This window comes from Fulmarus glacialis, unplaced genomic scaffold (genome assembly GCF_000690835.1).
Source record: "Fulmarus glacialis isolate BGI_N327 unplaced genomic scaffold, ASM69083v1 scaffold6975, whole genome shotgun sequence".
Lineage (NCBI taxonomy): Eukaryota > Metazoa > Chordata > Aves > Procellariiformes > Procellariidae > Fulmarus > Fulmarus glacialis.
This window is the reverse complement of record NW_009214844.1, coordinates 67778-82729: the sequence shown is the minus strand read 5'-3', so window position 1 is coordinate 82729 and position 14952 is coordinate 67778. Positions and strand designations below refer to the sequence as shown.

General features: G+C 41.3%; 1 protein-coding gene across 1 annotated transcript in view; it reads left to right on the top strand.

The window, feature by feature from the left end:
- Window positions 1-879: 879 nt before the first annotated feature.
- Window positions 880-14952, top strand: part of LOC104077458 (chromosome unknown open reading frame, human C14orf80) — a gene marked incomplete at its 5' end in the record, with an annotated part of 72732 nt that continues 58659 nt past the window's right edge. Inside the window, 2 exons of the mRNA XM_009578708.1 lie at window positions 880-958; window positions 8079-8281. Coding sequence (XP_009577003.1) covers window positions 880-958; window positions 8079-8281 — 282 coding nt within the window. The remainder of the gene's footprint in view (window positions 959-8078; window positions 8282-14952) is intronic.

The window sequence follows — 14952 nt, the reverse complement described above, 5'->3', positions numbered from 1 at the left end:
GGGACGGGGCCAGGGCCAGGGCCAGGGCGGGGAGGCTTCTGTGCGGGCCCCAGCCGGTGCTGCGCTGTGTGACTCTCTGCAAACTCGCTGCTCTTGGAAGGGCTTTATTTTCTGGTGGTTTTAACTTAAAGCTCGATATTTCACCGTGGTCTGCAACACCTTTTCTAGTGTCACCTGAGGTTCCTTCTCTGTACACCGGCTCGGGTCTTTCTGCTTCGAGGCTTTACAGCGTGATGCTTACGAGGCCTCTGTCTCACACACACGGTGCTCCCCTTGCTCAGTTAGATATTTTAAGCATTTTACGAGTGTTGACTGAAATTCCAACTGTAAGAATTACTGTTTCAGTTTGTTAGCGTCCTGTCTTTGTGTGGCCAAGAAATAATTTCCAGTTCCAACTCATTGTGTGCTGCCTCTTGTTTGTGAGTTTTTAATACTATCAGATGGTCAGATCTTTTCAGCATTTTCAAGTGCTTGTTGGACTACGGGCGAGTTGTGCTGTATGTGGTTATATCAGAGCAGATGCTTTGGAAGGCGCACTCCTGTATGCCCGTGCCTCAAAGTAGAAGTGCTGGGTCTTGCTGTACAGCCAGCACTGGTAGCCCTTCTCTTTTTGAGTGTACCTTACTGTAGGTAGTGTTCATACGACAGCTAATACATGAACCTGCCTGACTCTCTTTTTGAGTGTACCTTACTGTAGGTAGCGTTCATACGACAGCTAATACATGAACCTTCCTGACTCGATAGTGTTGGCAGGATGCAGGTGTGCTCCTCCGTGTAACAACTGATGCTCAGGTATGGGCTTAATTGCCTAATTAAGGCTAAATATGTGGCACATCTTTTGCCTGCTGATCTCCCCTCACCCCTCTCTTTCTTTTGCAGAGCCTGGATTTCTGGAAGCTGCTCTATGCTCTTCTGAAACAAATCCATGGAGGCAAGTGGACTGAGCCTGATGCCACAGGTAACCTAGTCAGTCTGTCTGACTGTGATTTCTGTCTGTCCCAGGGAACTACTGGGACTAGTTTTGTAGCATCTTGGGCTCATTGCTCCATTTTGAATACCTTAGTTTATGCCACTGACTCTTACTGTTGCATCACAGGTGTGCAGGCAGGTTTACTCCTCTTTGGCTTGCTTTGTCCAGGAAACGGATGTTTTTGTGTCTGCTAGGTGTTCTTGCTTCCCTTGGACATTTCACTGCAGGTAAATCTCTGCAATGATCTTACGCGTTCTCTGCATCTGCAGAGGTAATTACAGAAATAGATTTATTTTTCCTTTGATCCCTTCTTTCCCCATTCCAGATATGATGCGTGATTCTGTGGTTAATTTTTTATCAAGTCCTATGTCAGGGCCATAGATTTTATAGGTTATAAACCATAAAGGCAGTGTTTTGGGTTGAAGTTCTAGACAAAACGAAAAGTAAAGCGTGTGTGACTATTTTAGAGGGACCATGAATATCTCTATGGACAGGGCCACTACTCCAGAGAGAAGCTGAGTGCAGGTTGGCTTCTCACGATGACAGAGCATTATTTGCTTCTTAAATGTACGTTATTTCAAGTATGGTACCACTCCACAGACTTCTCTCATGAAAGATGTCTATCTAGGGCGCTTTCATTGTCAGAGGAAGTTTTGAGAATGGGATCGTCTGTGATGTCCTCAGACCAAAACCACTTAAAATCCACTTTTGCCCTTGAAAGCAAAAAAACCCAAACAACATTTTTTAAGCCTCTGAAGAGCTGGGAATCTGATGGCTCTGTAAACAGAGTTAAAAAAGGCTAAGCATTGTGGACAGTATCTCTCCAGGAGTGCGGAGCAAATTTTTTCAGGAAATCAGCATGGTTCTGTGTTGCTCACAGGACTGCTATTTTTCATTTGGCTGTTTTTGCTTTTCTACTCATCCACAGTCTGCTGTGTATGGTAAGTCAATTTATTGGCTGTCTCCTACAGCTTTGTGGAAGTGGTCCTGCACAAGTGCGGCCTCCTTGAATCCTGGCTGCTCCTATACTAACCACTTGTAGCATTTGGAGACAGGATTTCCATGTGCGTGTGGCAGGTTACTGGCTCTAGAGAGAGCAAACCCAGCCTCTGCTGGTAGATTGCAAGGTAGGAATGTGTGGTTCTGCTCAGAACTGCTGACCTGATTTTTAAGAAACTTGTTTAGTCACAACTTGGTGATTAAAGCTGAAACTCAGGTTGGATAGCCATACTGTTTTTCAAATTACACTAATTACCTTTGCTTGGCCAAGTGAATGAGTTGTCTGCTGCGAGCACAATCAATATTTTACTGCCTTTCTTCTCTGTCCCTGCTCTGGAGCACTTGTGGTCTTTCATGTATTTATTTCATGGATATGAAGTGGAAGCCTTGGGCATAGGGACTAAATAACTTTCTCAGGTTTGCATAGGATCCTGTAGCACAACAAAGAGTTGAAACAGATTCCTCTAATCCATGTCTAGTGCTTTAGTCCGTGGATCAGACGTTCCTTTCTTTGCTGTTTTTGTACAACCTATTAATTATTTTAGCTAAAACAAGGAGAGCAACAGTTGCCAGATCCCAGGGGAAGGCTGTGAAGTATGAGGGTTACTGTGTGGACAGGCACGGGAACAGCTTTCTGGAGAAGAGAAGCCATACTCAAATGGTCTTGTACCCTCTTTTTTTTTTTTAGGCTAAAAGTTTTTCCAAAGGAAATGCTGAGCTTTGGCCTGTAGTCTGTGTTTGTTATTGGGGTCAGTTGTTCTTCTCACTACTCTGTAGAGTGAGACCTACATTTCAAGGACTGCATTCCAGATGTTGGGCATTTGCAGCTGTGAGATGCTAGAAGAAAGCAGTGCGTTGCAAGGACAGAATGCTCTTACAGATTTTGCCCATGGAAAAGGACAGATTTTTCCTGAAAATTTTTCCTTGATCTGGGAAGTTCTTTTTATCAAGTGACTTTCAAAGTTGCACCCCAGTGTGTATTTCTGTTTCAAGTTAGTGTTTTCATTAGTCAGTTTTTGATCTGATCTTGTCATGTAGGTGAATTAGAGGAGATTAAAATTTGCTTTGAATAGAACAGCTACTAGTCATTCCCTTGTAATGGCTGTGATGTGATATTGTTTAGAAAAACTTTCTGCATCATGTTTTTAAATGGTTGATGTATTTTATTGCCTAGCTAGCAGAAAATAAAATAATTTGAAAAATCACATATAAAAAAAATCCACACAGTTTGATGTTTTAAAATGTAGGAACTATTGCGTTCTTGCAAAAAGAAACCAGAAACCCCACTGAAGTCTGCCAGGCAGTGGTTATAAAATTCTGCAAATGGCTCTTTTCATTTCTCATTTTGGAAGAATTTTTTCTTCACACAGTAAAAAGCACTTATTGTAAACTTGTGGGAAATGGTGGGAAGCCATTAATACACTCCAGCCCCTTAAACATGTCAGGACAATGGGTTTCTCGTCAGTGGAGTACGAGTCAAAGTAAGCTGTGTAATAGTAGTCCAGGCATAACCTTACTGATGAAGTCATGATTAGTGGTTTCATGCTGCTCTTTCTTCACAGAGGCTGAGAGCTGATAGACTTGGTTAACAACCGAACAACCACACCAGGTGCAATATGCATTTGGATAGTTGGAGGAAATGTTTCTTTTCTGGAGTTGCAATTCATTTTTTATAGTATGGGAAGGAGGTCTGGAGCTGCAATATATTTTTGTTTGTTTGACGAAGCAGAAAATGTTCTTCTGCAGCAATAGTTTCCCATAATACCACTACCTATGCAGGTGTTTCTTGCCTGAGTGCATGAAGTAATGTATCTGTGTCTGTTCTTATACTTGATTTAGTTCCTTTCCATCTTAGCCAGGCTAATGCATAACCCTTAGTTGAATATCACATTGTAATTCATTGAAAATATTCTGCAGGATTCATAAAGCGGAAGAGCACAGCTTGATATTAGAGATATTTAAGAGAGCTGAACCCTGAGGTTCATCCACAGCTTGGTCTTACTTGCTGAATGTACTTCTATAAATAATGCGCATGCAGAAAGGGATTAGTTGGAAGGACTGTGTGGGTCTTTCTCTATAAATTGGCCGATCCTAATGAAATGCCGTAAGAAGATGTTGTCAAAGAGGAGGTGTTTGAGTGACTGGTGTTATCTCCTATCTGAGTGATGTTTTTTCCTCTCTCTCGGCTGCACACTATGGAATGGTCTTGTACCCTCTTGGGTACAGGAATCCATCTGGCTGTTGGGTACTTATACAGCCTCTACTGCCATTTATCTGAGCACCATTTCCTTGTAAGCAGAGCACTGTAGAGATGAGGAAAACTAAGTGACTTCTCTAAGGTCATGGAAAGGCTCTTTGAGCCCCAGTTCCAGATCCATGCTTTGACCGCTCACCCACAATTCCTGCCTGATACTCACACCAATCGTATCTTCTTGTGTGAGGGCAATGTGCTGCAGAGGGAGGGCTGAAATAGGGGGAAATAAAGGACCAGAGCGACACAGAAATTCAGGTGGCGAATTGCCTTGGTGGATCTGGTCCTGAGCGGTATGTCAGAGCAGGGGAATGGTGATAAAGGAAAAAACCACCTGGCTTGCTCTCTATTCCTTCTCTTTGATATGTGATTTCTTGGGGAGCTCCCTGAACTGCAGATGGCAGCATGTGATGCTTGTTTGCTTTGAAAAAGGAGGAAAGTATGTACTGATCTTCCTTCCTTTTGGAGTATTTCTGCCTTTACCTGTTATGGCAGTTCCTTTCTTTACAAATGCACAAAGAGAAGGAAAAGGAACATGAAAACCTAGTTCATGTGAGAATGCTCAAGAGTGATCAAAATAAAATCTCTAATATCTGAGTGCTCCCCTGTGCATGAGGGATTGGAGTGCATATCTACAGCAAGATTTTTAGCAAACCATAGACATTTCTGCCACCCTAGCATCGTGAAGGGAAGCTGCTTGTTTTTACGTTCACAAGTTCTGCAAAAAGAGCAAATGGAGTGATTTAGGTGTTTGGATTTCCTTTTTGTGTCTGCTGTGCAGAAACAAGCTAGGTTTAAAAACAATTGTCCAACTGTCATGTGTCTCTCCAGAAGCTCTGCTACGCAAAACACTAGTCCTGCAAAAAATTAGTAGCTCTGCACCATCATGTCACCTGCTTAATCATGCTCCTGATCTTGTTTTTTGTTCTTCAGTCATGGTTAACGTCTGTGTCAGGAATTCATTTGTAGCTTTCATGTGGCTAATCGTGTATTCCTGCTCCTACTGCTGAAGATGTGTAGTAATCTGTATAACAGTTTCAGCTGTTCAGCTGTTCAGTTTGGACTGAGGAGCGCTCTGGAAGGAGGCATCTCCTTAGGGATCCGCGCTCTTTTTTCCCTAAATCCTAAAGTTGGTCAAACAGTGCGAACAATATACTTTCCTCTAGTTTCTCAAGGTGCAAAGTGGGGCTTGGTGGCTCTTTATGACTAACGGCTCTTTCCAGCCTCAGCAGAGCTGTAGCAATGTACTGCTCCTATAGGGTTACTAGCATAGGTCAGCTTATAGCTCCTCCCTGTGTCTTGGCTTTGTATTACTTTTGGTGGATAAGACTCCTTTAGCATTTTGCCAATCAAGTTAAATCGACCACTCTTCACTGTGAGAGTCTCTTGTAATTGCTTGAGAGCAACAGGATTTTTTTTCTTGTTTTTTGTTTTGAAGTTGGTCATTACGTGGTTTTTGAGCTTCAGCAGTTGATGCCAGACAAAGATTATGATATGTGTCAATGCTAAGGGATGTTTTTACCACAAGTGGCAAGGAGCAGGCAAATGAGTGGTAATGTGATGAATTGGTATGTTAATTAAGGACAGCAGTGACAATTCCTGATTGTGCAAGGTTTGTATTTTGTACTTCCTGTTATTTTTGTGTGTGTGTGAGTGTGTACCTTTTTTATGAAACCCTACGGAGATACTGAAGCATTACACTGGAAAAAGGGGAACAGCTTTCTTCCTTACTGTCAAAAGTGGATGCCCAGGGGAAAGGAAAGGGTAAATATAGAAGGATGCTTTCAGGGGGTGTTCTTTCAGCCTCCAGTAATTTACATCTCAGACTTCCCAAACCAGAGAGGATATCTTTGTATTTCATAAGCTTCCAGGAACTCCTGTTCCGTAAATCCAGTTCCTCCTTGAACCTGTGTAACTCTCACTGTCCATAGTGTCCCATGGCCAGAAATTTGAGCTTTGCTGTATGTGCGAAGAACATCTCTTTAACTTGTTTTGACTCACATGCTTGCTAACTTCGTTTGGTGGCTCACAGTTCTTGTACTGGATGATATCTTTGTATTTCATAAGCTTCCAGGAACTCCTGTTCCGTAAATCCAGTTCCTCCTTGAACCTGTGTAACTCTCACTGTCCATAGTGTCCCATGGCCAGAAATTTCTGAGCTTTGCTGTATGTGCGAAGAACATCTCTTTAACTTGTTTTGACTCACATGCTTGCTAACTTCGTTTTGGTGGCTCATAGTTCTTATACTGGATGTCGTGCAAACAAGTTATTCCCTATTCACTCATTCCACAGCACTCATGGTTTTAAAGAGTTTTGTCATATCCACTCTCAGTCATCATCTTGGCCTATGTCGTCAGTTCTTACAGTGAAGCTGTTCTGTACTTGTGATCGTACTTGTCCTTTTTCTTTGCTTTTTTCCAAGTCTTCTGTAGCTGTTTTGGGACTGAAGAAATAAAATAACACTGAATTTGAGATGCGGGGTCACAGTGGGTATAGACAACAACATGTTCTGTTTAATTTCCTTTCTAGGTTTCTCACATTCAGTTTGCTTTTGGATGCATATGAGAACCAAGTGTGATATTGTCATGAAAAATCTTACCATCTAAGATTGTGTTCCTGAGTCCAGTGGTCAGCTCCAAGCCCATTTCTATGTCAGTAAAGTTAGGATTGTTTTTTCCCTTGTGTACATAATTTTTTATTTTTTCTAAAAATAATTTTATCTGTCATTTTAAAGCTTGGACTCATTAGGTTCTGCAATCCTTCACGATCTGCCTTCATTCCTTACTACTGAGTAATATCACGTCAGCACCAAATTTTCTGTCACTATCACATTGTGTGTCATTTTGAGTTGGTTGAACAGCAACTGTTTAGCACAGAGCCCTCACGTGAAACCACCATTTGTTCCTACCCTCTGGTTCCTGTCTGCTAAGCACTTGTCACTGATTCAAGGACCTTCCCTCTCCCTCCACCGCAGTGGCTTAGTTTCTTTGTGCTAGTCGAATCCCACTAGGAAGTCCAAATGTCCTGCATTGTTCAGTCTTCCTTAATCACTTGCTTGTTGTTGCCTTTGGAGAACTCCAGTAGCTTTTTGAGCAGGACTTCCTTTTACAACAACTGTTGGTTCTTCCCCAGTATGTATTGTTTCTCATTGTGCCCCCTAATTATGTTCTTTATTATAGTTTTGACTTAGTACAGAGCTGAGGCTTACTGGTCAGAAACTTTTTTAATAATAATCTTCTCTGTGTTTCCTCAGTATTTTACAGTTCTGAAGTGCCTGTCTTGTAGCTGTCAGGTAACATTTGCTGGTGTGAAGGAATATGGTTCAGAGCATTCCTGAGAATTAAATGGTCCGTGTGGTCTAGTATGCAGTGTGGGGTACTGCATTATCTCTGCCTGCTCACTGGTGCTCAGAGATTTGCAGCAGGCTGTGAAACTCCTATCTCTAAATTCCAGTTTCATTCAGGAGTAAAGTGACTCAGAGTGTTTACTAATTCATAGCATGCTTGGTGGCTCATAAAAAATGAATAGGTGAATTGGACTCCTGTTATAGTGGGGATCGCTATTTACCTTTTTTGCCTTTGTTAATCTCCAAGAGGCCTTGATCTCAACTTTAAATTTCTTCTTCTCCCTTAGCAGTAGTTCCTGTAGATCAGAGTGGGGCAGCATAAGGAAGTCTTTTACCCTTTACCTCCTGTCCTTTACCAGTTGTTTATAAAGACTGTAGTCTCCACTGTCCTCCACTAATCTTAAGCTTGATTAAAAATCTTGCTCTCAGAGGAGACAGCAGTTTCTGGAACTGAATGGGTAAATGCATTGAGTAGTGCAGTGTGTTATTCTTAATTGTTTTCTTCTTTTCAGATAACCAAATTAGGTTTGTAAAATCAGCGTTGTGGTACCATGGCTATGGCAGGCCAGAACTCTATCGGCTCCCCTCCGACGGCTCAGCGGGTAGTCGGGAGCTGCTGCTGGCATTTTCCTGGCTGCTGCACAGACTCAGCCTCTTGGAGCAGCTTTTGGCTCGGAACAGAGTAAAGACTGGGGATGAAACCTCTGTGTGCACGGTGAGCATGCTTGTGTTCCTCCACCTTATCTGTCCATAAGTAACGTTCTGTGACAGCAGCCATGTTATCACTAGTGCGTAATGTGTGGTGTCTTGTATTTTATTTACAAATAAATGCCTTATTCCAGCTTTAAAAAAACTTAAAGGGGCCAGCATCTGGAACCCCTTTTCTTTCCCTTCCCTAAACTTTCTGTGTGCAGGTGATCTGGGTTCCTTCTCTTTCTCAAACTCCCACCCTTGCCTGAATTCCCTGATTTTTATTTCCAGTATAGGTGGGACCAGTGTGGAGGAGTGCAAGTAAGTGAATGCCTTTGATCTTTGTGCTTGAGTTTTGTGCTTCTGGACTGTAGCATGGGTGGTTCTACAGTGTAGGCAAACAGGTTTGCTGTGAATGCTGGGTATGTTGGCATTGGGTAGAGCAAGTAATCCTAAGGCAATTAGTACTTTTCAGAAATATCAAGATCTCAAATGGCAGCAACTGCTCTTGGGGTAACTAATGACCTTGTAGCCTCCTTGAGAGAACAGTGGGGGATGTTGTTGTGTTTCCATCAATAAAAAGATGTTAGCACATAGAAAGTCTGCTTTGAAGTAAGCTAAGGATAGCTGTGTGTCTGCTTTAGCTGCAATATATATATGTGATCAAAAAAAAAAGGCAAAACCCCCACAAAAACAGTCTAATAATGTTTGGTAATACTGCTTTTAAAATCCATTCGTTGCATTTAAGACCGCATACACGTGTTACTGTATAGACAGTTGCTCTGGAGTGTAGAGTGAGAAGCTCAGGAGATAAGATGATGTTTTTTCCATGTTTATAACTTGTTTGTTGGAAATAAACTGTCCCTGCTCTTAACACAACAGATAACATAGGCTGAATTTAAACTGATTAGTGCAATGCGTTAGTGTGGCTGAGGCCTCTCTAGATGGTTGTGAGTTTATTCTGTCATCTTCATCTGGTCAGACATTAATTGCTGGTCAGTCTGGTTCAAAATGACAGGCTCACAGAATTGTCTCATGTTTTGGCAAAGGACATTGTAGGTCAGAAACCCTACCTGCTGATATCTTGTAGTGTCTAAGACCTTGTGGTCTTCATGATCCCTTATACCTGCTTCCCTAGATGTAGGCTGCCTGGTTTTCTAGAATCTTTTTAGGGGACAACAAAACAGGAAAGCGAGAGTTTGGAAGGCTGTGATATAGATACAGTGTCTTCAGAAGGAAAACACGTGTACAAATGGAAAACAGTTCAAAGGGAAGTGTCACCTTTGTAACAACGTTATTAACAGTATTTTGAGAAAATGGCCACTCTTGCTACAGTACAATTGTTTGCTGCACAGAAGAGGGAGCACAAGAGGCTGTGCTTGGTGCACTGGGTGTGAGTGGTGGTGCCCTCTGGTGATGTGAAGGGTGCCTTGAGACTTTAGGAAAAACACACTTCTGGAGAACTTTTTACTTTAAACTTCTCTTATCTTTTTCTTGTTTTTCTTACGTGGTAGCGGATTATTTTTTGTGTCCTTAATTTCTGTTACAAGAGAGTGATGAGTGAAGTATAGCAGCGACATGAATTCAGGAAATGGGGTAGCACCTATGTTATTTTCTCTGAAGGTCTTAAGTTTTTCAATTTCCAAAAAGAGATGAAAGAACTATGGTAATACAATATTATCTCTTATGGCCACACAGAGGCACACTGAGAAATTTATTACTGTGCCTTTCACTGCAATTCTAACCTGTTCTACCCGTGTTTCTCTTAACGCATGGAATACATGTTTTATGTTTTTATCCAATAACTGTCTGAAACAGTGTTTGGAAAGGTTTACAGGTTTGGAAAATTTTTTTCAATAGGCCAGACAAAAATTGTATACGCTGGGAGTTGGAGTTAGCATGTGTATGTAAAACTCATTGTATTAATGGCAACATTTCTTGTATGGTGTTCATCTAGCAAGTTTTCGTACTCCAATAGAGATAATGTTCATAGGGGAAAAAATGATAGAACATAGTTACAGCGGAGAATGTGTAAATAGTGTATTTTGTGATTCTGCATCACAAGAAATTTAAACAGAATTGTGAGGGACAGGTCTTATCTTTTACTTCATCAACGAGGCATTACAAAACCAATAAATTCAACCAGTAAGACCCAACCAAATTAAGATCTAGGAATGCACAGGTAAGGAGGTAATGGTGAGTGTGAAGGAGAAGGTAGGTGGGTCACACACCTCATTTTGATTGGTAAGTCAGTTCCTTGTAAACCACTCATGAAAGCCTGTTGTTTGTTGCATAAAAGTGTGACAGTTTTGTTATTGTTATATGTTGTTATTTTGTTATTTTATGGGGTACCTTCATGTGGCAAAGTCTACTCATCAGTCAGACAGCGATCAACAATATAGCCCCTAAAATCATAGTAAGAAAGGAAGAACGTGGGCTTGTCAGTTTGATACCTAGCATCTTGTGAGTTAAAGTAGAACGTGAACAATTGAAGTGCTGGAATTTTGGCTCTGGGAATGTTAAACTCCAGGCATTTGTGATACTTAAGTGAAGTGCTGGAAAATGTGTAACAAATTGTAAAGGCGTTGCTAAACATGCCAGAGGTGTAATCTTAGCAGTTGTAACTCTCTTCTATTTAAGTAAATTGAAGGAAAAAGGTGAAAGAAGAAGGAAAAAAAGCTTCACTAGAGAAAGATCTGTTTCAAAAAAGAAGAAAGAAAAGGAAATGCTTTTTAAAACAACTGAAATTCTCAGCTGAGAAAGAGCTTGAAAAATCTTCCACCTCATGAAGTCTTTTTTTTAAATGATTGTAAACAATTAAAAATATTTTCCTGAAATGAAAATGTTGCAAAACAAAAATCCATGAAATAGTATTTGGTTTAGTGCATTGCTGAGATCTCTGCCAAAATCAGCAAAACATGAAAGCCAGTACTTACTGGCAAAGCACACCTGTTGGTCTACTAGTGAGAGTAAATGTGAAGAAAATCCTTACCCTTTGCCTTCATCCAAAAAAATGGAGTCTCCAGAACTGTAGGCATAGCTGTAGTTCAAACTGATATTCACGTGGTTTGCTTTTAAAATTTTGACTGAAGAGTGGACAGGATCTGTCGTATGAAGAAGAGAGAATGCAGCCAATCCCTAAATTAAGGGTGCAATTGTGTTCTGATTATTCTTTCAGCCTAAGTTTGAAACGAAACCTACAGCCTGCTAAATTGCTGATAATATGCCAAATACCCAACATATCAAGGGCCAATTAAATTAATTCCTTTCATTTCATTTCAGATTACCACTCTCTGGCCTTTTCTTCTTTGCAGTTCCTTAGCAACACAGTTTTCTTCCCCTGCAAATTGAACACTTCCATCAGCTCTAAAGGATTTCAGGCCGGTTATTTATAGAGGGACAAGGGTATTCATGACACACGATGGGCATGGAGCTCAGCCGCTGCATGGAATCCATAATCTTACGATCCTGAGCTGGGGAAGGCTTCCACAAGCTTACTTTTACATGCATTTACATCTTCAGAATCAAAAGTTAAGTGATTCCTAAAATTATAAACTAAACAGTGGTGAAAGCATGATGAAAGGGTTAAGGTGGTTAGGAGGTAGTGCATAATGTGGCTAATGTAATTAAAAAAAAAAATCTTGAGGTAATTGTTGGTAAGGACAGGTACGGTTAGTAACCTGGGATGGTTATATGGGTTGACTGTTTCTGTGTGTTAGGTAAGAAAATCCTTCAGGGCACCTTGTCTCATGTAACTTCCAGCTCATTTTTTTTGGAAGGGCAGTGCTGCAGTCTCTCCTGAGCCAGGGTACTGCGTGCCTGCTGCAAGATGCCTCAGTGAGCAGGACTGAAGGAGCCACTGCCCTCTCTAGCCTTCCATCCATGGCTCTCTTCCAGTGTGTGAAGTCTATAAACTGAGGGGGCTGGCAGTTAAGAGCTGACTGGAGCCTGTGTTGCTGTGCAGGAGGAACAGGAGAGGGAAGAGGGGATCGATGGTGCATGTCAAACTCTAGTACCGGCTGCTGTAGTGCAAGTCTGTTCCCTGAATTTACTGTGCTGATCTGTCAGCAGGTTGGTGACTCCAGAGGCAGTGAAAGTTCAAATCTTGCATTGGTCAAAGCCTTGAAAAAAAAATAAAAATCACTAATTCTATTAGATCTATAAAGTCTTAAGTACAATCTGAGTTGGAGGTTCACATCTATTTACTGAAGTGTCAACTTGGGAATTCTCCCCTGTTGTTATTGCCTTAAAGCACTAGGCAATTAATTGATGGACATTGTCTTCAAAGGCTTTTTACACCCCTTGTGGATTTCCATCTCAAATATGCACTGCTGTGATGTCAGTCTTAACAGCTTTGGTAATCATGTACAAGCGGATGATTCTCAAGTGCCATTCTTTGATTCCTACTTACGCATGAAAATCCTAGCGTACAAAACACATCTGAAAACTGGTAGGTGAAACGCTGTCCTTCACTGAACCTGCAAGGCAGACCTGGGGAGTTCTCATATTCTCTCTCTCTCTGAGAAGCAGATAATTGTTTGATATAAACCTGCCTTTTTAGCACATTCAGTATTTGACTAATTTTTTTTGCCTTGCTTTTTAAATTCTAGTGATATCACAGCTTTCTCCAAATCTGCGATGGTTTGTGCAGGTAATAGCAGTACTCTGTGAGCATGTATTCCTTCTGTTTCCAGGGAGGAATACTGCCTGTACTGGTATTATTTCTACAGCTGAAATTAATCTATGTGTGTCCCATAATTTAATTATGTGTGGAGGCTGTTGAGATTTTTAGATGGGGCTAGTGATGTTATATCCCTCATTATCACCAGGATATGTTGTACAAACACTGGTTCTTGGTTCCACTAATTCCCTCTGCCTGCCTCTTGCCCTCTGAGTGAAATTGAATGCCCCCTCCCCTTTTGTGAATTTATAGTAATCAACAAATAGAGCTATTATGGCTATTATAGTTGGAATTCATGCGTGTGTCTCTAGCATGCCAAAGTGAACTCAGTTTAATTACTTCTGGTGGGGAAAAATGAAACTAAACATGCCTTCTGACTCTTAGGTTTGCAATTTGATTAATCTTTTGTTTGTCATGGTCTAGTTTGGCTCACTGGATGTTTCCAATATAGTGTAAGGCTTATGCTTGGTCTAATCTTGTTGTTGAAATGCCTTTCTCTTATAGAAATCTTGACTGTCACTGCTGTTCCATAAACCATGTTATTAGAGGAAAGTGTTAATGTACCAGCCAAGCTTGATGTTCCCCCCAGCAGAAAACTAGGAAACCTTTGGCACTAGTGTCAGTAAATATAAATTTTCTGGGTTTTTTTCCCCTCTTCACCTATTCCAATGGGGGCGGAGGAGGGAATTTTATTAACCTATTGATTCTGACTCAGAAGCATAATTACTTTCCAGATCTTTATGGGCTATATTAGTCTGTCAGCTTTCATTTTTTGATTTCCCTCCCTTATTCCCTGTGCTTACACTTCTATTCTCTTTGTCTTCCTAGTAACTCTCACCATTTATCTTTTTGCCCTTTTTTGCTACTATTGTTGCCCTATTCAGTAGCTGCTAAGGAACACTTAAAAAAGCCGTCCCCAAAACCTGAACAGAGGACACAGGATCCCTAAAGTTTCTCCTGCAGAATTTCCCTCACCTCATTTTTGCCAGCGAGCAGCGCTGCTTTGTCCGGGGCAGCCTGGTGTGTTTGGCATGTGCGCTGCACCCCTCGCCACGCCGCCTCTGCTGGGGTGGCACTGCGGCCAGACCTCTGCGGCTCACTGGGCTCCTGCATGGCTGACAAGTCTGTTGTAGCACTCTGCCACCCGCCCTGTGAAGGCTTGTACCAGAAACTAAGGGAGAAAAACACTTAAATTTTGCTTTTCTGCCTTTTGTACTTTTTAAAGTCACTTCCTGAATAGGCAATTGTTGAACCCTGAAGTGTTAATTTTTATCTCCTTAGTTAGTGATATTGCTTGTAATCTTAAGCGTATTTTGTGGTCAGAGGTGATTAAATTAGGAATATGTTTTTGCCATACAAGAACTGGAGCACATTTCAGTTTGAACTCCTGAAATGCACTTTTTTTGGTGTGTTAAAGCACAAGTTACAGGTGATAGTTAAAATTGTCTCCCTGTTGTTCCGCATGTGCATATGTACATGCTATTCCCTCTGATCTTTTGTGTTTTTTTTAATTCCATGCTTCAGACTTGTCATGGAACCTTTTCCCTAATAAAAACAATTTCCTGTGGTGCGCGGGAGAGTGAATGCTTAACAACATTTATTTTTGCCTGACACAGTGAATACACTTTAAAGATATATTTTTTTTTTTAGACAGCATGTCAAGGCAAAACGCTCTAAGAGAGGAGTCTGAAATGATCAAAAAGGCTTATAATTTATTGAATTTGTTGTTTCTCTGGGTAATGTCTGAATTTCAACTAAACGCAAAATTTCTTGAACCTGACGTTACAGCTGATGTGTTCTGTATGGGGCTCTACCACCAGGCACTGGGGTCACTCCAGCTTTCACGTGAAGAGAGGAAGATGAGGACTAGCGTGCCAATAGGAAAGCTTAGCGTGGTCATACTGGTACTCTGTACTTTACCGAAATGCTGTGTACAGAGCACTTTGCCTGCCTTGTTAGTTGGAGAAGCCAAGTGATTTCAAGATGTTTTAGTGCCTCTCCTGCCCTCCAGTGGC